General features: G+C 41.3%; 1 protein-coding gene across 1 annotated transcript in view; it reads right to left on the bottom strand.

Annotated features, from left to right (window-relative positions):
• AGBL1 (AGBL carboxypeptidase 1) overlaps positions 1 to 23,693 on the bottom strand; it is a 266,761-nt gene that overhangs the window by 181,479 nt on the left and 61,589 nt on the right. The window contains exons 11-17 of the mRNA XM_041469320.1: positions 22,149 to 22,747; positions 20,811 to 20,894; positions 19,701 to 19,787; positions 19,216 to 19,364; positions 15,937 to 16,024; positions 9,787 to 9,934; positions 6,167 to 6,320 (exon numbers count right to left, since the gene is read on the bottom strand). Of these exons, the coding sequence (XP_041325254.1) occupies positions 6,167 to 6,320; positions 9,787 to 9,934; positions 15,937 to 16,024; positions 19,216 to 19,364; positions 19,701 to 19,787; positions 20,811 to 20,894; positions 22,149 to 22,747 (1,309 nt within the window). The remainder of the gene's footprint in view (positions 1 to 6,166; positions 6,321 to 9,786; positions 9,935 to 15,936; positions 16,025 to 19,215; positions 19,365 to 19,700; positions 19,788 to 20,810; positions 20,895 to 22,148; positions 22,748 to 23,693) is intronic.

Here is a 23,693-nt window from a genome sequence, read left to right as displayed (position 1 = left end):
AGCTACAAAAACAGTCTGTCAGAGATAACATCTTCTGTTCCCATTCAGTGGAAATGCCATCTAATGGGGGACCCCCCCCAAGGAGCAGGGGCTTTCTTCAGTTCTTTGTTTCTCTCCTGAGATTATCATCAACAGCAGCAATGGCTCTTTCTTCTTGTATGACATTAGCACTGTGGAGTTGTCGCTATAAAAGCCTATCAGACCTTCCCACAAACCAGTCAGCAGGCAGACAGCTCTGGGGAGGTGGATTGGTCCCCATTTGGCAGACACGTGTGACCTGAGGGTCCATCAGCAAGTGGCTGTGCTGTTTGCACGCGTGCTGGAGGGAGGATCACACGCAGTAACTGAAGAGCAGATGTGTTTGCTGGTGTGAGCTGCTTCCAGCCAGCACAACGCCAGGTTAGCACTCCAGATGAATTGCTACAGGCAGCCCTTCTGCCTGCTGAAAACATCATCACCAATCAAAGCAGGTCATTCTACCTCCTTATTTCAACATTATTAGATGAGAGCTTCCTTTAAGGAGTGCAGCTTCCTTTGGGGCGGACTGACTCCAATAAGGTGTTGAACTAATTTGATCCCTGTTTCACGAGGAGATGTGTCATCTGCAGGTTGGAAAAAGTTATTCAAGAGAGCTTGAGCCTTTCATAATTAACATGCAACACTGGTTGCCACACGGGGAGCAGGCACAGTTATAATAACTCTGAGTCAATAATTCATAAACTATAATGCATTATTAATCAATTATTGAGGCCTGAATTACATTTAATGAGATTAAGCTGATTGGAGCACTAAGCTGTTTGAGTCATATTGATTTAATCAATGTGCTTAATTAAACTGTGTACATTTTCCACATGATCATTATTTCCCAGTATCCTGCATAAGTGGCCCCTGCAATTCACATCCTCTGCTGTTCTTTGCTCAGGAATTGCTCTTTGCTGCAATTTATATTTAAAGGTAAAGGGCTTGTTTTTTCCTAGGAAAAGATCAAAGTTGCAAAACAACCATCTAAATAGCTTATACAAGCAAATTGAGAAATGTTAGAATAGTTTTCCCAGCAACAGTGTCTTTTTTATTCTGTAGGCTTAAGATGAGACCAGGTAAAGACACCTCATTAGTCTCACTTTATCCCTCATTCCAGCTCCAGGAGCATCTGCAGATTCAATGTTATGAGAATCCTACCACATCTATCCCAAAAATGTTACTCTATCCTTCTTCAGAAACATGCCTAGACAAAAAATGTGCTTCAAATCCTCAGGAGACTACATTTAAGATAAGCAGGTATCATTATCTTTTTTTGACAGTATTCATAATGGTTTCCTCAGCCATGCATAAAGAGGACATATGATGACAGTAGAGCAGCTCAAAGTGACAGATATCACAGATGTAAATGCATTTGCTAGTGTCATTTTTGTTTAATTTCCCTCACCTCTGCTGTTAATTATCTGGGACAATTTGGGTTAACTTTAAACCACAAAATTCAGATCTATAATGCTGCCCAAGGCTAAAAGAATACTCATTAGGTGTGTTGACTCTGGAATACACAACACACTGAATAACCACTATTATTAATGGGGATGACAACAGTACAACCAGCCATGAAGAGAGTTGTGCAATTCCTCTGGGACTGTTTGAGTCATTACTCTGTGTTAGCACTAACCAGAATGGCACCTACACTACATCACATCTCAGAGGTGCCCTGCCTCTTCCCTTCTCTGACTAAAGGTGAGAGCAAATCCACCCCAGCTCAGGGTACAGCCAGGAAACACCTCCTGAAAAACACTCACAAGGCAGCGTAGAGTGCACACTGTTCTCTTCTGACCAATCATTTTGCTTTTGTTCATTTAAATTCCACCACTCTGTTAACATTAGCAACATATCAATGTCCTTTATTTCTTAACAAAAAGACAATTTTATCATTGCCTGTGTGTCAGTGTTTAGATATTTTCCTTACACTTCTCTGAAAAATTAATCTGTCCATTTGCTCTGTCACAACAGTATTGCTTGCAGGGTCTACTCAGCTGTCTGCCAGGGAGTTTAGTGGAGTTACACAGTGCACACATGCATAAATAATACTGTGAATTAAGAGTTTGCAAACTATTACTGAGTACACATACATGCTGCTAGCACTGCCTTCACTGGGCTCTGTGTACATGGCAAACAAGAAAATCAGAGCTCTGCAAACACCTATTAATTCCTCAAGCAAAGAGGTGGCATCAAGATTTGGAATTTTTTTGTTTCTGCATTCACTTGAGAATGCTCTGAAAGATATTGGGAATTGCTCTCCCTTCAGAAGTCCCTTTAACTGTCACCAGGCAGACCTAACATAGCCAGAAATAAAGCCAGAATGATTTTACCTTTATCACAAGACCATGGGGGATATTGCACTTAGCACGGGTATTAAAAATATCTGTACTAGCTAGATGCTGAGTCCTCTCCATCTGATGGAAGGAAGGGCAAGTTTAAAGTTAAAAAGCAACCACAAAAACCAAAATAGACCCTCTCAGTCTCTATTTGTTCAAGCCCATGGAGCTGCAAAGCCCAGCAGGGACCACTGACCAGCTCAGGTACCTACAGACATGGTAGGTACCAAGTTTCAGGTGAGGTTGTGCTGATTGTAACTGAGTGGTTGCATGAATAAGAGTAAAAGCACGGGAAGCCAAAGAGCTCCCAGCTCACTTCTTTCTGTCTTCGTATCAATTTCAGAACTGAACATTTAATAAAAATTATTCAGTACACCACCATCATATAAAGGGCAGATATAAAGAATGGAAGGAGAAAGGAGCCTAAAGTGAATATCAAAGCCTTACACAAACAAGGCATAATGAAGGAGAGAAGTAGCCCATTTTTCTTCCCTTCAGCATGGCTTGTGTTTCCTATTAACAAGGTGCACGTTAATAAATTTAACTCAGACAAATTTAACCATCCTAGAACCACATTAATCAAAAGCCTGACATGAGCAATCTGAAGGAGTTGAGGAAGGGAAGTAAAGCACAGCAGACACAGAGGATGCCATGCCCTCACTCTCCATGAGCACTTCCAATACAAAACAAATTCTTCCCACTGCACTCTTACCAGGCTGATCCTGCTGCCTCTTCCCAATACTCCTCACCCACCCTGTGCCTCTTTATCTGATGTTTCCTTATCCCCACATGTCTATACTTGAGAAAGATTTAGCCTATTTCAGTATGATCATGTGCAGGAGCTGCAAAGTCCTGGTGAGATTTGTGCCACTGGCATTGCTGAAAACAAACTCCCAAGGTACAGACTGACACGTGTAACAAAGGCAACCCAAGTTTGGTTGATAGGAAATCAAAATTACTATAGCTCATGAAAACTGCATTGGCCTTAACCAGAAGGAAAAACAAGGGCTGTCCATTTTTATTCAGTATCTATGTGCCAAGTTCCCCAGTGCTGGAGCTCCACGTTCCTTCTCAAGCTGAAATATCCATGGAGACTGTACAAAGCCATGGGATTTATTGAAGGGAAACCCTCCACCCTTTGGTCTCTTCATATTTAGCTCTAAGTTGTTGCTCTTGTGTTATGTTTTTAGCATGGAAAACATTGACAAACAGGTCCTTCCATCAGCCAAAACACTTCACAGAAAGATGGGTATGTCATACAAAATGAGGAAACTGAGAAGCAACTGCTGATCAAAGCAACACAAAGCAGCACAAATTAGACTAAGTGCCTCCCCAAAAGCCATAATTAACCAAGCTACTCAAACAAAATAAGCACATACATGATTATTCAGATTTGCCTACAGGCATCCCCACAGCATAAAACATGGCGTGCTGTCTTGCTGTTCTTTCACTTGATAGAACAATAAATATTTTCATCACTTAAGAGTAATGGTGTTTACTTGTTCAGTATTGAAAACTTGAGTGAAACTGTCTTATCTTGACAATGTCTTTCCCCCAAAAACTTCTATTTCAGTTGGACAACTGGGGTTTCTATATGTTCTGTTTTGAGATCCATGGATAGGAAGTCTGCAATCTTATTTAGTGCAAGGCTTCAGAAGAAGGGTTTAGTGGCACAGGATTTCATGGCATTCCAGGGAGAACTACAAGCTCCCACTGGCTTCATGTACTACCACAAGGCAGGAGATATTTATTTCTACCAAAAATAAAGAGGACTTAAGCAATATAATTGGGATTTGAACCTAGGTGCAGTATATTAAGAGTCTGAAGCATTTGGAAAAAGCATCCATAGATGCCTTATGAATCTTTCAGCAAACCTGGGCTGAATAAAGAAGCCGAGCCTTGTCTATGTAGACAGGTTAACAACCTTTGAAAACCTGCCAGGCTTTCTTCTAACACTGCAAGAAGGAATCTAATATACTGAGAATACAGTGCTCCAGAAAATGGCCATGCCTCCCAACATGGTCACATTTATATCACAATACTTTCTTGAAATTGGTTTTTGGTTTTTTTTGCTTTCCTATCACAAAACACTCCTTTCAGAAAGTCCTTTCAAAACCAAAAGAGCAAAAGTCCAATGTTGAGGATAGTGACTCATGTACTGACTCACTCCAAGCCTTTGCTTAGACAAACCCAAATGTTAGCTCAGTTTTTGCTTTGTACCACCATTGGAAAGGGCTTCTCACTTGGGCAGAAAATCTTGTTCACTGCATGCCTCTTCCAGATGGCTCCAATCCTCATATAAAGGATTCCAACTTACTTTCAATTGCCCCCTTGAGACCTCCAGCCATGAGGTGCAAAGTCCTGATCAAATAACAAATAACAAATAGCAAATAACATCTGACCAGGTGATCACTGCCATGTGCCAAAGGCTGCTTTAGGTAACCAACCTCCCCCTTCCCAACTCCCACCCACTGGTTTTCTGTGTCATCATTATAATGGAAAAAAAAAAGTGCTTAAGGGCAGGAATTCTCTCTTCAAGCCAGGCATGGACAGCCACAATTAAAGCTGTGCATGTGCATGCACATTTTAAATTCCCCATGTAGCCTGTACTTGGCTATTTTGCTTTAGTATTTCAACCAAGAAAAGCATGTTCATGATACAAATTTGCTAATCCAAGGTAAAAGCTGAATTTGTAATCAAGTTATTACACTAAAAAGGCATGAGCTGTAAATGATTACACAGTAATGTCAGCATGGCTGCAGTCACTCTGCTCTAAACCTGGACCAAAAAAGATTGCAATAACTTCCACCAACTCTCATATTTCAGCTCCCTTTCAGTTTAGAAGGACAAGTCTGCAATAAGAACTGTGGCTCAGGTCACAGAATCCCTTTGGATTCTTCTAGCCTAGTATCTAAGTGAGGTAATGAAAATTATTCACTTAACATATTAAAAAATCTTAAGACAATTTAAATATTTACAAGCCTCAACTTGTGTAATGTTTGAAGAGGAAAAAAAAAAAAATCACAGTACACCTTGTTCCCGATTTCAGAAAAAAAAAATCAAGCTACATATAAGTAGTTAATGATTTTAGTGATTTAGGCTCTAAAATCAAAGCTAACCCAATGTGATGCTAATCAGAATCTTAACTCTTGCTGCTGAGTTACAGAAACATGCATATCTTAATCTTGTTCATCAGGGCCATTGAAGGTCTAAATCTTTGGCTCTCACAATGAGAAATAATCAGCTCTAGATATAAAATGGCAGTTGTAATATTTACTATTAAACAGTACATATCAGTATGGTCTCAGACAGAATGCAAGGAGATATATTGTGTTCCAGATGGATCTACTGGGCACACTGCAGGAGCTGGAATTTCACCAGAAAACTCATTCTGAGCTGGACCAGAATTGAAGTCATCTTGTTTTTGGGATTTGTTTTTTTCAAATTTAAGACTTCAAAATACATAAAAATTTTCATAGAAAACAAAACATAAGAAAAAAAATCTTGTTGAATTAGTTATTTCACAGTTTTTTGCTCTAGGACATATTTTATATTGAACTTTGCAAATGTTTCACATCATTGAAGAGAAATTAGAAGTACAAAATGGTATCAGCTCTCCTCCCTCTTCCATGCAAACCTGTAATTTTAAAAGAGATCACAATTGGCTATTCCTCATATTTATATTCCTTTTTCCAGAATGAGAAAGACAAGAAAATCAGCATGCTCACAAAAGATGTTGTTATTGCCACTGCTGACATGAGCACAACTCACCAGCATCTTTTTTAATGCTTCATTGGGCTACTTACAGAACTGCTCCAGGTCATCTCTGTTTTTAGACTCAGGCATGGCAGTGATCGTGAGCAGTGGGCATGGATTTCCTCCTAGAGTCTGGCAGAGTGTCTGCTGCCTCCAGTAAACCTTCTTAGGGTTCCTATTTTGTTCCAGGATATCAAGATGAGACTGAAAAAGAAGAAAGGAAGCAGATTTATAAAGGAGTTCACAGTCTATAAAACCTGATTTTATTCCAGTAGCTGTATATTACTTTTGATGCTAATTTCATATCTTGCTAACTTCCCAGCTTCTCTCTTCTGCCAGTTAATATCAGCACCTTTTACATCCCACAAATATGCACAAGCCATTCACAATGCATCCCAGTTCACTGAAGCTGCACAGAATATTTATTCTTATATCATTATCTACTTGAGGATGTCTCTTTTTATTGCAGAGGGGTTGGACCAGATGACCTTTAAATGTCCCTTCCAGCCCAAATTATTTATTATTTTGCCTCAACAGTTCCTAGGTGCTTTTTTTTGCTAATGAAATTTCTATGCATACATTAAATGTAAAACAGAAGCATTTACTCTTTATATTTTAATAAGGGTTTTTTAGAAGCGTGAGAAAACTCACCACTTTTGAACATTTACAGAATTGATTGCCTAGCTGTCAAGCACATGCCAGTGAAACTCAGTGACAACTCCATATCAGAGGCAGCCAAAAAGTTTATATCGAAACAACATTTTGTACGATCAGTAGTGGGAAATTTGAAGAGTGTCTTTCCAAGAAGTTATTTAAAAAGGGAGATTTTTCTCCCCATCCTCCCAAAGTTTATGACAGCTTTAAATAATTCTAAAGACCAACAGCTTCTTGAGAAATTTGAGGAAAAGAACTGGCAGCTTAGAAGAAAGACTTTTTGGAACAAATTCCCATCGCCTCATTAGACACGGAGCCTCTTGTCACCCACCCAGCAGAGGAAGTGTGGCTCTGTTTGCAGCGCAGCTGATGAGTGTGAGCACTGCCCCTGGGAGTGCTGGGGAGCACCAGTTGTCTCCCAGTGGGTAGGAATAGGTGCAGCGAGCACACTTGTCCTAACAAAAGCTAAAACACTTCAGTTCACACAATGACTCTCACAGGGTGATGGTTTGTCTCTGTGAGTCAGGGTTCAAATTTAATCTACATTTATGGGACACCACGTTCTTGTTTTTATCAAATCTTGGAGCTCACCATGTTTCAGACTGCTTTCCCAGCATTTTAACAGAGCTGTGTAAACACAGAACTGAAATTTACAGTCAGCTATGTTATAAAACAATTAAAATACAGCTCTATAAAGTAAATTCAATTATTAAATGCATTTAACAATCTCACATAGATACAGAGAACTCAATATCATCATTTACTTATGCTCCTGCTACCCAGTGAAACTTAATTGGGTATAGCTACCACAGAGATTTCAGCTAGATATCAAAACAATTAATACTGTGATGTAAAAATAGATAAATTACTGTTCATAAAAGAAATGTAATTACTAACGGACAAGAAGTAATGAACTGCAGAGTGCATCCAGTTCAAATAGGATTCTACAATATTTCCTGCAAATATGCCTATAACCATTAAATATATATGATATTTTAAAACATTTTCAAATTAATAACTCCATATACAAGTTTATCTTCTTCCCCAAAGCACTGTGTCTTTAATTGAGCCCTTGGGTTCATAATCAGTTTTAATTTATTATTGATATGTAAAACCAACACATTTCACCAGTGGACAAATGCTTTAAAATGCAATTTACTGATGCACAAACCTGATTTAGTTTATTTACTGTGGAAATAAAAGTAAAATGGAGATGTGTATAGTGCATCACTCGACATTTTAAATTAGCCCAAGCAAAGAAGCCTTCCAGAATTATTAGAAGTAGTGATTTTGCTTCAGCTGGACATGACAATTTATCAGCCTTTTCCACCCACAATTCCCATTTACCAAACTTTATGGTCCTTATTGAGTCCAAGTTCATTTAAACTTTTCCTGGGGCAAAACTCCCTTAAACTTCAATGAGCATTTTATTTGAAGAGACAGTGAAATACTTAAAGACCTGGTCCTGGAATCCTAGGAATAAGACCTTTTTCATCTCTATTCTATTCATTCAGGAGCAGGTGAGATATTCAGTCATTCCCAGAGCACACAAACTCTCCAAGTCCCTCTTGCTTTGTGCCAGCAAAAGATAGAAATCAATAACAGTAAAATAATGATGAGGCACTGCCTTTATGTGAAATGTATGGTGGTGAATAAGTCCAACCCATTCTTCAGTATTGCATGTATTTTTTACCCTGCAGACTGCAGATATTTGTGCCTTCAGTGCTAAAGGTCAAACCCCACCCTGGGAGCACACACTCTTCCCCACGGAACTTTAGGAGTAACTGGTGAGGAACTGATGAGAAGTGAGCTGACAGACATGTTTTGGACTGAAGGCTGGACTGGCCTTCCCCCAAATACTGGAAGCAGTTTCTTTGAATGTCTGTAATGGGATGCAAAACAGTTGACATGAGGCTCTCTTGAGTGGGAATCAATCCAAGACTTACTCTGCTGGCGTGCCAGGCAGCACAGAGAGCCCTGGGGGAGGACACTGTCCCCTGGAAAGCACAGCCTCCAAAATCTGCTTATGGCAAACTGATGTCATTATGAAAAACACAGTGACCTCAAACTCCACCAACCCACACCAGCATGTATAGCCCAAAACAAAATGTGTTGACAATGGAAACTGAAGTGAGAAGGGAGGGAAACTGATTTACTGGAACTGTTTCAGTTGCAGTAACATAGCTCTCATCTTGAGCATCAAAGCAAAGCTACTCCCAGAACTATTCATTTCACTTCTTTCATCCTATCTCCCCTACATCAATTATAGAGGAAGCACATTGGATGCATTTCCCAGAACATTCCCTTACCATCCACCCCTTTCCACAGAAGAGGCTGTGGAAAACAAACCTGTGCCCAGCAAAAAAACTTTGTATAACTGAATAACTAAATTTATGCTGTGGAGTTGTGTTCTTTTAGTTCCTGTACTGACAGCACTGATGGGACTGTCATAAGTTCCTACTGACAGTCCAGCTGGCACCAAGGAAAGAGCTGGTAAAGTATCAGATGAGGTCCAGCAGCCCGGTAATGCTGGGTGCAGCTCTGAAAGCTCTGCTGCCCGGTGTCAAGAGGAGGATCAAGCAGCACATCTCTGTCATTAGGTTTAGCCCCCTGCTTCCCAGCCCTTCAGCAGGAGGATCCTGCTGCCCCAAGTGAGTGGAGACACCTTAGGTCTGTGTTATGACTGGTATAAGCACTAAAGGTTTGTGCTCAAGCTTGTCCCACAGAGAAATTTCTTCTACAGCATTCTGGGCTTTACAGCTGGCAAAACAAGGCAATTACACCATCATGGTCACAAAATGGTTTCAGTGAGAAGGGACCTTAAGGATCATCTCATTCCAACCCCCTGCCATGTGGGACACATTCTCCTAGACCAGGTTGCTCAAAGCCCCATCCAACCTGACTCTGAGCACTCCCAGGGATGAGGATGTGAAATCAATCCTGTGTCATCTCAAAATCTACACACACCCAAGCAGCTCCAACCATTATCTTATTTAAGTGGACGTGTCAGCATTACCATCATTGTGGAGTAGGTGTAGGGGTAGTGGTAGGCCAGGTAGCAGACATCATCTCTGTGAGGGAACTTGATGCTGAAGGTGAGGGTGTAGTAGAACCTTCCCCTCACGCCTCCTCCTGCAGCTGCACTCCTGCAGCGGTAGTGGTTTCTGGAGGAAGAGAAGGAGGAGGAAAGTAAATGCTTTTCACTTCTAGGTGTGCATTTTAAGCAGCCACAGGAAAAATAAGCATTCAGAGAAGCATCCACACAACAGGACACAAAGCCCAGCAGGGAGTTAGGAGGCAGAACTGCACACGGCAGTGGAGGGCACACAGCCAGTCACCTGCTGCTGAGGGATGGGAGAACTCTCCTAGGAAAATAAAATCTATTAATGCTTTGTTTTGTTAAGATGCAAATAAAGGAGTCGGCTAATAGTAGCTCATATGGCAGAGTCCAGACATATTTAAACTATGCATTCAGCTAAAATTGCTGTATTTCTTCACATAACCACATTATCTTGCTCAGAGAGGCAGGTTCCTATTCACAGCCCTGAACAATGCCATAAGAAAGTACTCTGCAAAAAGCCTGGAGATTTAGAAAATTTGAATACCCTACCAAACCAACTATTCAGTTCCACCACAGAAAGAACAGTGATGTTTCAGGAATAAAAATAAATAATAAATAGGACATACATAAAAATATTTCAGACACCATCAAAGGCACTTTGCTGAGAAGGAAGAAGAGGAGAGTGGGTTTGGGTAGAGACAGGGCATGAAAGACAAGTGACCTCATACAGATTTCCCAGTTGTGACCAACTCAAAAATTCTTCTTTGTATTCATTTTGGGGTTTTTTTTAAGACTTGACCCTCTCCCTCTCAGGGGACAGTGAGGACTAGCTGTTCCCTAAAAACCAGGGAGCTGAGCTTGACATGGAAGCCAGAAGAGCAGAGAACTCTCGAGGCAGGGTCATCTCCCACAGCACCTATCAGGGCATGCCTGGGGGCAGCAGAGGAGCTCGACCACAGGTTCAGATCATCAGACAAGACTGTGGTGGTGAGGCAGGTCTGGGTCCAACCAGCAGGTCCCTTCATGGGTCAGGATCCAGATCAGGATGTGCAGCAAAGCAGGGGCACAGCAGTGACTGAGGTGAAGCCTCACTACAGCAGAGCTCTGGGTGAGGCTGGTCAGCACTGACAAGGTCTAAGAGAGCACACAAATCCTCGACACTGCCTTCAGTAAAACTACAAATCTTGTAACAAGCTCCTCAGTCTAGTGTCAGGAGCTGATCTCTTGCAGGAGACTTACTCTGATGAAGAGATGACTTCAGGCTGAGAAGGAAAGTTTTCTTTCAGCAGAGATGAAGTGACAAATCATGCACTTTAGGGAGAAGCCTCAGAGCAAATTGCATCCATAAGTACATTTGAAACAATATTTTTCCCACATTGCAGCAATTATGCTGTTGCCAAACCTTCTGATTCTGAAGGACTGTGAGGTTTCTTTGACAAATGTCATCATCAATGTTGCATTAAAATGCAAAATAGAAGAGGCAACCAAAAGATGCAATTTCACCTCCTGAATTTTACAATACTACTTTATTTTACTATTGTTCATTTTTATTCAAAGGGGTGGAGAGAAAAGATAATTATTCTTGTCAAATTTTCCAAAATAATCAGCTCTTTTTCATAAGGGAGAGACAATACAATGCTGCTAGGTTTTCACTTGAATTCAATAGTTAGAAACATGTGGAGTGAGTGATACCAACTGGATCAATAGATAGTGCAGGAATACTGAGTCACAGTGGCAACCTGAAAAGCCTATGATTTTATTCTCAGTTGAACCCTTTACCCCAACATTTCTTTTGAAAATAAAGCACCTTAATATTGGACAAAGACTAAAAGAGAAAAAAAAAAGTCCAATAAACCCACAAATACAGAAACTGGAACTTAGCATTTATATATGTATTTCAGTGGATGGAGGGTTAAAGTCTGGTATCTTTTTGAAGTCAGAACAATGACATTTAATATGGTTCCTGTTAATTTTGACAGTGAAGGATAATTAGGAACCATTTCCTGCATGGTACAGAAGGACAATGCTCACCTCCATGGCCTCTGTTACACTGAGTGCCACTTGGAAGGTTAGATCACCTTATGAATAAAGTGTGGTCACAAAAGCGCTGAATTGTTCCAAGTCTTCCTGTCCAGGCTGACATTTTAGAGGTGTGGGAGAAAGCAGGTCTTTGCAGGCAGATACTGCCTAAATATCTGACATAGACATTATCCCTACTTGTCCCTAACACTCCAGAGTGAAGGCTTCTCCCTCTGTAGTCTGTAATTCTGCAGACAGGTGTCCTCTCCTGCCTAAAATGGCCACTTTAACCCAGGGGTTTCACAGCAAGAGACACCTCTGACCCTGATGCCACACTGGTTGCTCAGTGTTGCTCACTTCTGCCTGCTCAGACACCATCCCAAGGGCAGGAATGCTCTCACAGCACTGCTCAGCAGACATTTCATCCTTGTTCCCAGCATCTCTGCTGCTCCACCCAACTACCCACCCAGAAAAGACACTCCCAGACTTTTGAATCACTTCATGACACATGCTTCTACCCACAGCAAGCTATCTAGCAGTAAAAGGAAATTCACAGGTGGCTTTGGGAGGTTTCAATATTCTTCAGTCTTGCACTGAAAAAGAAAACCCCTGTGTGCAAGCAGTATAAATGATCATGTACTTTTACTGTATATAATCTGGTCTCCTCACAATCCGTCTTACAAAGCAGTAGCTCTGAATAATTTTGAAAGAAACGTAAAAAAAATAGCATTTTTCCTCTTGCCTCCCTCTCCTCCTACTGCTGTCAAGCCAAAATAACTCTATTGCTTCCTTTTTCCTCCACCAGATTGATGCTTTTTAGTTCCTCACCACTTTTTCATCAGAACACCCCACCATATCAGCATGGAGCCTAAAGTAACAAGCAAGGAAAAGGAAAGGAATAAAAGACTCTGGCAACATCTGGTCCCCACTACCTTATTTGTCTTCTCTTTCAAAAACATGTTGAAAGTCTCTCATGCTTTCTAGAAGCTAACACACTGGTTATTGGAAAGGGAAAAAAAAGAGACCCAAGTGTAGTTTTCTCAATGAACATCTAAGCTGTACCTGTGCCTTTCAGTCACGTTATAGTAGTGAAATCACTTTGCTTGCTGCTTTCCTTCAGCAAAAAATGCACAAGTATTGTATTTCCAGCATAGCGGTGATGAAGAGTTAATTAATAATAATTATTATACTACTTATCTCTTACTCTGCAAGACAACTTTTTGAGCTTAAAAAAAAAATCTTTGCAAACATTATCTGATTAAAACATGCTTCCCCATTTATCTATTCCATTCTTTGGGTGGCAGATAAGTGACTCTAATGTTCCAACCTTTGTAGGGGGAAAACAGACAGACAGGTGAAGCAGCTTGGACAAAGATGCAGGCAGGAAGGGAGCTGGGTTGTAACCGAGGATTTCAAAAGGACCAAGTGATTCAGGAGCAATATCTCTCAGCCATATGATCTTTAGACTTCCTATCTGCAGCATTTAGTACTGTAAAATACTAAATGTAAATACTAAATGCTGGATGATGGAATGTGGCATTTTCAGCTTAGACTAAAATGGCCAATTTTAGGATCAATATCCTAAGATATTGAAAATGGCCAAGAAAGGATCAATATCCCAGAGTTCTGGGCCACTCGAAAACAGAGTTCAAATGGAAAGTAAAATGTTTCTCTCTTCTAATTTGTTGATGCATTCCCTTGGTCAAAAATACTTTCCACCTGGAGTTTGGTGTCCTCATTTTCCATGTCTGGACTTCTTTACATCTAAGTGTAGTTATTAAGTGCCGACACTTCAGTAGCACCCTGATTCATACCATAATAACCAGTGCTTAACAATTTACTGGGCATGGCTGTTATTTTGGGGTCTGCCACATTGGAAAGCAAAAAATGCACAACACAACTTCCTTTCCAAATGGCAAATCCCTGGTAAGATATTTTTGTTGCCAATATTTCAGGCAGAATCCCAGCTGAAGTAGAATATTCCCCCAGCCATTGTGCCATTAAGGTGTTCAGTCACACTGCAAAGGCCAGGTGCTCTCAGAGAGAGGCTGATGTCTCACCCTCTCACAAATATTAATTATTAGAGCAAAGAAGTGACCTGCTAATGTTATCTTTATTTCATCTAATGTGATTATAAAGGTGCTGAAAAGAGAAGATATAGTTCTGACATTGTTGTATCATTAAACAGCCAAGTTTTTAGTGCTGATGTGAGAACAAAACACTCCATGTACCTCCTAACTACGTGACCACTGTCTGAAAAAGCTGGAGGTTAGATAATGAGCCATGAAACTAAAGGCACAAGCACATTGTCACCAATTCAACACTCAGCTGCCATTATTCCTTAAATAATTTGCCAGAAAGGAATATTATTCAGTATATAAAAGCTGCCAAGACAGCAAGAGAATTAGATGATCTTATTGTAACTGCAACTGTTTATCATGGGTGTATCCTGTCACTTCACAGAGACAATAAAATAGAGCAGAAGTGTCACTCAGCTACTTTCTGACAAGAGCTCTGGTAATATTCTCCACAACATAAAAACTCTTGTGAGACGTGTGAGAAAGGAACACAGTGACACAGCTGTGCCACAACATTCATCTTTATGAGTAAACTACCCCATCCACAGGGAAGATGAATGCCAAAGATCAGCCAAGCTGCTTCACACAGACATCTCACCAATGAGCTTTTCCTCCCCCCGTCCTTCAGCTCAGAGGTGTCTCTCTGTGAAGGCCCTGCTGCAAAAGCAACTAAAGACATGCCTGGGTTCCTTTGTATTTTTGAAAGTGTATCACTTTTCACATATTTATTAATAATTCCTGGTAAAAATAATTGGATGAGATTCCCTTCAAAATATGCAGCCCCACCTTAGGGTACTTGTGACCAGGGTGAATGGAACTGAAGTGAGCTCTTTCCCCAAAATACTGGCAGTGTGATATCACTGTAGCAATCCCAACTCCTCCTCTTCTGAGACAAAGCCTGAGCATTCCCAACCACACTAGTTTCACATCCCTCCCCCCTGCAACTTCTAATGACTGAGAATCTCTTCTATAATCATTGAAATAAAAACATTAACGTTTCAGTAGAGGTGAAAAAGTGTGTGCATGCACATTCTTGTGTACACGTACAAAAAAATATGTGAAAACCAGAAACACACAATAAATGAGAGACAACAAGTACTTATTCTAGATGATTATGTTGACATATAACTCAATGTACAGCTAGAAAACACAGAACATTCCAAATCAATAAAACAATTCTCTCATATATTCTGAACAAGAATCTGATTACAGGCTTAATTGCACAATCATGGCTTAATCTTGGAAGTCAGCTGCTGTTTAATCACTGCACAATAGCTGCCTTGCTAATGATATGGGAAGCCACTGCAGTGGTATCCAGCATGATAAGTCTGCCCATTCTCAGAGAAGCCAGAGACTAAAGGCATGTAAAGGGAAACCACTGAACCACATATGTGAGCTCTTGAGGTAGAAAATATTAAGGTCAGGTGCATGAAGGTCAGCAAAGAGTCCTTGAAACAAAATAAAATAGCTACTCAAAGTGCTGTAGACAGATGCTAGGCTGAGAGAGGATAATCTGGGCCTTCAACCCCTCCCCACCCCACCCCTGGAAAAAAAATTCCAGCAGAAACTGGGACAACTTCTGAGGCTCTGGCACACTGCAAAAGCAGCCTGAAACAAGCAACTTGCACAAATATCAGCACTGAGCTTGTCAGGATTCCTTTACACTACTGTTATATGTTCAACCCATTCTTTGGCTCCTCAGCTCCTATATCTCTTACAAAAGTCTGAGTATGCAACAGAAAGATAAAGATCCCATCCAGCTCTTTTCTTCCCAGACAGGGGAAAACACAACTACACTACTTCTTCCTCCTGGGCAAGGGAATTCTGCATATTCCCTGGCATCTAATAGCGAGATCTCACTTGTGGCTGTTGTCTGAGGGTGGAAGCACAAAACACATTGAGTCAGCACCAACTTAGAGTGGCAAGAGGCTCATGACATCAGTGCAGTTAACAGAAGTGAAACAGTAGAGAAAGGAAGGTGCAAATTATTCACCAAAGCTGCACTTACTTGTAGTAGCAGATCTCCTGGCCTGCCCGAGTCCAGCGAGGTCTGCCCTGCAGAGCTTCCCTCACTGAGTACATGACCAGCTGCATGCCTGCAGAAAACAGGACAGTTTCAGGTGATGTGACTTCCCTGGCTGGAAGAGACAGGAGTGGGAAGGAAAAGGCTAAAGAAGCAGCATCATTATTTTGTCCGTGCTCTCTCTGCTGAGAGTTTTTGCAGAGTAAATACATTCCCAAAGCCTCGTGTTTTGTTCTGAGACAGTCATGTCTGCACAAAAAGTCCCTCCAGAAGAAATGAGCTGAATGGAGTTTATTAAAAAATAAATTATTCTTCTGGCCTTTGCAAACCATTTTGTTTACAAACAGAGTAAGGGAAAGAAAGTAATACGAATCATGGCATCAACAAGATCAGTAATTTGGTTAGTCTAATATTTTATGCTTGGCTGCACTATTATTGAACTCCCAATCCTACCATAGCATCAGAGATCAGTGTTGCATCTAGAACTCTACCTTCTGAAATCAGCAAGCAAAACTACAATGTTTTAAACTTACTATTAGTCCTAAATACCACCTAAGCATCATAAATGCTGATAAAAATAGCACTGCATTATCCCAGAGCATGATCTCTTCCTGACCTCCAAAATATTATTGTTTCATGCCCTGAGGGGCAAGGCTTTCTCTGATCTGAGCTGCACTTCCATTACTCACAACTCCATGAAGCCATCCCATCTGCAGGGAGTTTTTGTATCAATTTCCTTTGCTGTACACACCTGCCTGCTCTTTAGGGGGGGTGAGGATGCTGCCCTCCCCAGCAGAGCTCTCTGCACAGGGTGTCCCTGGCCAGGGGCTGCAGGGGAGGCTCCTGTCAGCAGCTCCAGCGGACCCAGCACAGCCACAGCTGAGCCCAGCAATGATGCTGGCACCACTTCTGCGAGAGCACATTTAAGAAAGAGGAAAAATACCCTCCCAAGTATTTTTGCACATTGATAAGTTGCCCCCCAAGCCTTCTCTTGGCTGTTCTCGTGCTGCGGGGAGGTGATGCTTGAAAATCATTAATACTGATGACATTTCCATTAACAGCTATTCAGCTCCCTTCTTCCTTTGGGTTTCTCTGCTAAGCTCTCCAGCTTCTCTTCTGGAGCCCAGAAGTATCATTACCAATGCCTTTCCAGCTCACCTTGGGCTGTGCTGTGGGGCAGCACTAACTCACCACAGCCAGGAGCAGCTTCTAGAATGCTGTTTTCTGACCCAGTGCTGTGAATTATGTACAAGAGACAATTCTGTGTTTGGTACCAGGACATGGTCACCACTAATTTTGAGAGACCCAGGCCTGTCCAGGTGCCCAGCTGATCAGGGAGGGGATGTGAGGCTCAGTGTCTGCAGGGCTCTTGATATCTGAATGCCAGCTCCTGCCCTTCTGAGTCCAAAGGACTCACACACGAAACTGTCTTGAAGCAATGGTTGCTCCTAGTCTGCCATTTCATTCTAATGGAAAAAAAAATTCCTTTTTACTTCCCCTGTGGAAATGTTCAGTTTTAGAAAACAAACTGAAATCAGGGTTCTGATGAAATCTCCCATGGCAGAGTAAGTTAGTGTAAGGGGGAAGGAGACAGGTGGAGGCTGTGCCTCCTGTCTTGCTCTGCTCCTGGCCACAACTATTTCATTAAATATCCTTTCTGCTGATTTGAAAGTCACACAGTGCCATCTAACCAAGAGCAAATGGGAAAAATCAAACCAGACAAGTAACCAGGAGCTGCAAAGAATTGCCACCCAGGGCACTTTGGCACTACATCACAACTGCAGGCTTTTTGTCTCAGAGTGTGGGCATTAGCCCAGGAAGGTGCAGAGGGAATGTGACACATAAACAGCATCTCTTACCACTGCTCTGTGTAAATGCTCTGCAAGTGCTGGAAGGGGTAGTGAGCCTTGCTCAGCCAAGCCAGACAAGCTGGAGCTTCACTGCCCACAAAGGAATTGCTAATAGCCAATCCCACAAACAAGCCATCCAAGAGCCAGCCATGGCTTAGCCTCCCTCCTTAGTCCAGATGGTATTTTCACATTTCTCTTCCAAATATATTATTCATTGCATGCTTGAACATGTGAGTCATGTGCAGTTTCAGGTACACAAAATTAGATTATAAATGCTGACAACAGCCAAACTAGCAGATAACAACCTTCCACCAACAATAGCCTGAATCTCTGGCTACAAGAGTGAAGGGACTAGGGGCTACACCAACAATTGCATTGTGGTTTAAAATAGGACATCAACATCCTTCATTTTCAGGCTCCTGCCACACACACCACACTGAATTTTTTGATAATTCAGGTAAGAACTATAAGATGACCAAAAGAATTAAATTGGGGTCTGTTTGAATACTTGAACTTCAGCCCTTTTGGTTAAAGAGTAAATGCCTTTTAATTTATGATGTCACTCATCCAGCCAGTTTTAAACACACAAGCAATTCCAACTCCTAAGGCTGTTTGTTATAGGTACATTGATCCTCAGAGAGCTGTCCTGGTGATGCTAGAGGCTGTAGCCACAGGGCTTCAGAGGAATGCAAAGTCTAATATTATGGACTTATTAAACATTCTGAGCCAGGTCTTGGAGCTGGTGTAAATTAAGAGAGCTCCATGGAAACAAACCAAAAAAACCCCCAGCCTGTGCTAGCTAAGAATTCAATCCACAGTATCCCTGCACGAGAAATAATTTCTTTCTAAAATGGGCATTGAAAGATGAGATTTGCCCTGCCTGTTTCTGAACAATTCTGCCTTTCTCCTGAACTATGACAGGAGCTCAAGGACAGCAAGGAACAGAATTTTTTATCTTCATTAATATCAACAGAAATTTCAGTAGGTCTGAAGATGTCTTACTAGATAAGACCAAAGAATCATTAATATTTGTTTGAGGATTATCACATTTACTTAAATCTTAGAAGTACTTTTCAATCCTATGCTGCTCATTCAGTTCCAACAGATTGCCTTTCCCCCTCAACCCTAGTGCCAGTCTTCTTCAGTTCTGGTCTATAAACACAACAGTGATGTTTATTTCCTTCCACAAATCCTCTCCTAGGTCTCAATATTCAGTTTCCTCCTCAGTCCTCCTGAGGATAGACAAGAGTTCCTTGACAAATATAAAGTGACTCTCTCAGTGGACTTCAGGGCAGATAAGATTAAATTTACCGCCTCCCTTATACTTATAGGCACGGAGAGTTTGAAACCTTTATGGCATTAAAAATATATTCTTGTGAAGAGGAGGCTGCCCCAATTCCCCCAAGGCTCATACCATAATTAAACTGGCTGTTGAACTTCTCACAGTTGATGATGTTGAAGCGATAGGGAACCGCCGACTTCATGTCACGGACCTCGAAGTAGAACCACTGGTGGTGCTGGCTGCTGTTCACATCTGCATTCAGAATTAGGTCATACTCAAACCTGTAAAAAAAAATAATAAAAGCAGCGGCCATGAACACCTCCCGTCTGCCACTGAACATGCTGACAGCAGGCTATGCAGTCAAATTGATTGATATTTTGCGAGCATCACCATCAAACACCATTAAATACTCACACTATAATAGTCAAAACATTTTGAGCTCTGTTTTCTGAATCATGTTCCTTCCATGACATTCAGGTGTTAGAAGGCAAAATAAGCTCCACATCATCTAACCTGCTTCCCTGGCTGACCCTTTCCAAACCCAGGAGAAGGCACCATCCGGATGCTGTGGCCACAGCAGCAGGCAGGCTGGGACACCTCTGTGCAGGGGTACTTACTCACGCACTTGGATCACCTTCCGAAGGTTTCCCGACTCAAACTTGGAGAAAAATGTCAGACAGCCTGGAGCAGCCGGGCTTGAGAGACTGCTGGAAAGCAAAGCAAGGACACCTGTAGCAGATTTCTTCGAAGAGAAGCCTTCCCCAGCACCTTTTATATGCTAAAATTTGCTTTAATAATTTTTTTAATAAGCAAGACCTTGGGAAGGAGGAGGTGAGCAAATCCATAACCTTCCTATCCAATGCAGCTTTTTCTCTCTATTCTTGCTTAGTAATTCTAAATCATATCTTTCCTTTTCCCAATACTCTCTTTTGTCACTGTCCATGTTTACTTTCTTTATTCCAGTTACTTTCCCACTGGACTCTTCCTATTATTTCATTAATTGCAGGAGGCAGCATTATACAATTACTCTATATTTACTCTTCCTTCATCTGTAGAGTTTCTTTCTCCCACTGCTTAGAAACCTTTAAATCAATCCTAAGTAACTACATAACTTTCTCCTACCTCAAACTTTCACCTCTTTTTTGCTCCAAAAAATGTTCTCCAAGTCACCTATCCTTCCTCTGAACGTAATTTCTTTAAAACTTGGGATCCTCTCAACTGCCAAGTGCTAAATCTCCTCACAGACCATAGCTGAGTGCTTACAGCTTTCACAAGGCCAGATGTTTGAGGGTTTTTCTTGAAGTGCTGTGTGAGTGTCACACTTGTGAAACAGGGTACATCTACAGCCTGTGACACCGGCTGTGCAGACACTCCATGGGAAATTCTGCCACAGGGGCTAGAGAAGATGGATTTGTCAGTACAGTTCCCAGCACCTCTGTTCCAAATCACTGCACGCAATGCAGACAGATCCAGGGACAACCTACAGTCCCTTTGATGTATGGATTTTCTCATTCTGTCTAAAAGTTCTGATGATTTCCTCCTCCAGTGGCTTCCACAACAAATCCTTTCCCTGGAGTCACCTAGAAACAATCTACCCTCCTGGATATTTTCTCTGGTAGGCCTTTATCTCCTGGTACTTTTCCTTTATCAGAGTTGATCAAGTAAACTGAGCTCAGTGACAGCACTGGCAGTGCCCCTGGTTGCAGCACTGAATTTAAGGGACCCACCTGGGATCATCTAAATCAAACACAGTTCTTCCTATCACGTCCCCCGGCTGGATTAGGCGGCGAACATCATCAAGGACTTTGTCTCTGGGAAAAAGAAAGCAGCAAATCAGCAAATTGTTGCGACAGTGTGGGAAATATTTATATAGTCTTCTAGAAAGAGTCTTAAGAAATTCTTTTTAAGGACTGGAAAGGATTTCCATGTGCTAATTCCAGGTGAAATTTTTTTCCCCATTGTGAGAACACTTCTGCTCCACCTTCATTACAAGTTGTCTTTTGGGTTAAATGACTGATTCTGGAAGATTATTTATTCACTACTGGATTGTGTCAAATTTGATTTATCCTCAGTTCTTCCCAGTCAATGCCAACCCCCAAATGGCCAGTCTTACTCTGTGAGGAAATATCTGCCATTACTACAAACCTACTAGTCTGACTCATAGTGAATATTGACTATAAGTCAAGCTGATTTCTACCCATTATTAAACAGAGCTTCTCTGATCCCTGAAGATGATCAAATGTGGAATACCAAATTTTCTTCCTGACCTTTGAAGCAATCATGTTATGCCTTGAAGCATGATATGATTAGTCTCATTTCAGCCATACCCACACATGTTGTTGTGGCCATAAAAGCAGAGCTTTTAGAGCAACAGTGCAAGAAGATGGTAGAGTGATTTTCCCTCTAAACAAGATTTCTAGCTCATATTACCTGCAGAAAGAATCATTCTCCTACCAGTCAGAAATCAGTAGTCTTAACAAATGCCATTAGTTGATCAACTCTAACGTTTAGCATAGAATCCACAATCTTTGCTGCCCGCTACTAATCCCCTATACCACTAAAAAGAAATATGAAGTTATTGCATATAGGTCTATGTCAAGCCAAAAAGCCTGTAGTTTTAAGAGCTTTCTCTCCCAGCACAACTTCAAAACCCAGCTTCCCACTCATCTGAGCACCTAAATAATGAGAGGTCCTTTCTGAAAGGATAGATAGGATTTTCCCTGAAAAAGTCAGATGGGACCAATGATGCAAGCACTAAAGTGGCTGGAAAAACAGTAAGACTGAAGGTAAAAACATATCTGACAAGGGCACAAAGGCTTCTCCAACTTGAAAATAGACTTGTTCTCATTTGTGTTCTAACAAGGTCATAGATTCACAACCCAGCTCACATTCCCATCTAAGCTTTGCATTGTTGATGAATTTATCAATCAAGGCACATAACTGGGTAGCCAAAAATTTCTTCAATAACTTCCTAAGGCATTCAGAGCCATTAGAGTCAGAACCTACATAAGCCAGTTTTGAGCCCAAGAGCTCTCAACGTGGTCCCTACATTAAAGCACCATCACCTTTGGACCCCATGCTTGCGCTCCAGCACGGGCTTGCTGTAAGGAGGTGGCTGGTGACCCCAGAAATCCGGGAATGCCAGCTCTCTGTAGCCTGGGATGGACTTCACACATTTGGCCCTGGCTGCGTAAAAACAAGGGTTGTGGAATGGAATATCCCCTTGATGTTTCTCCAGAAGATTTCTAACTATATCGGAGCTCTCCAGCCTCCCTTCAGGACCAGGATTGATCGAGGCCTCACAATGAGGGTAAAACACTTTTTTGTACCAAGCAGCATCTTTCAGAAGAGAGCACAAAGCAAATGCATGACTCCTGGCTGGATCTTCCTCCTCACAGAAGTTTTTATCCTGGGCTTTTTCAGCAATGTCTCTGTTTTCATCATTCTTATCCCATATGCATTTCTCCTTTCTCCAGCTCAGCAATGGGACTTTGAAATCCTGCTCTCCTGGATCTGGTCCCATCTCTGTGACACTTTGGTTTCTCCATCTGCAGTTTGGATGCTTCACAGAAGTATCACTTGGAATGAAATGAGAGGGAGTAGAGGGAAGACTCTCAGTCCTGTCCTCCAAGCTCTTCTTTTCCTCAGACTCAAATTCAAGCTCCTTTAAATTTAAAAAGCAGAAGAAATTAAAATAAACTACAGACAGATTGTGCCTTCTTCCAGAGGAAACCTTTCAAGGGGGAAAAGAGGAAATATTTACACATATCCCAAAACTGTACTCAACCAATAAAACAGCCAGAGCAAAATCAGTGCATGGACCACCTGCCAGCATTTATCTATCCACAAAGCTGTTTCAACAGCAATCCTCAGAAACCAAAAGGATCTGATTGGAGATGACTCGCCCAGATGACTCAACCCAAACCAATCATTCAAACAAAGAAGGGAAGATACTTTGCAAGGCATTTTTTTAAAATATAAATGTTACAGGAGAGTAAAGGTGGCCAATCTGTCATGCAAAACTCCACCCCAGCTTCATGCAGGAGTATGATTTAATCCCATTTGGCTACTTATGGTCACAGTCAGTATCACAATATTCTGTGCACAGGAGATAAATATGAATTTGAAAAAGATCTCTGGGTTAATGTGAAACAGGGTTTTCAGCTCTCCTAAATTCCAAAACTTGTAATGAGTGAAATATTCCTTATATTTTTTTTTGTCCCAAGCATCACTAGAAAAAAATTATTTGAACTGTTCATTTCATTCAGTGGCCATGCAATCTCCTCTTCCTTCAAACCACTAGTTGACAGTATTTACTTTTCACATCTCATTGTGATTTTGATATTGCTGTTGAAATTGCCAGCAAGGATACAAATTATCTGACAGATTTCTCATGTGGCAATTGATTCAACAGTGCTTACTTAATCTACACCCGGACAAATGTGCATCAAACATCATTCCTTTTATCACTCATGATTCAGACCAATAAACTACTGCAAAAAGTCATAATTTGGCTTTCTAGTCTTGTAAAACTTACAGATTCACTTTTGAAATAGCCTTGTCTAGCTAATACTTGTCAATACTGCCTTTCAAGTATTTCTTAGATTCTG

The sequence above is a fragment of the Pyrgilauda ruficollis genome, unplaced genomic scaffold, assembly GCF_017590135.1.
Source record: "Pyrgilauda ruficollis isolate IOZ18807 unplaced genomic scaffold, ASM1759013v1 scaffold23, whole genome shotgun sequence".
Lineage (NCBI taxonomy): Eukaryota > Metazoa > Chordata > Aves > Passeriformes > Passeridae > Pyrgilauda > Pyrgilauda ruficollis.
The sequence above is the reverse complement of the archived record's forward strand: the minus strand, read 5'-3'. Positions and strand labels throughout refer to the sequence as shown.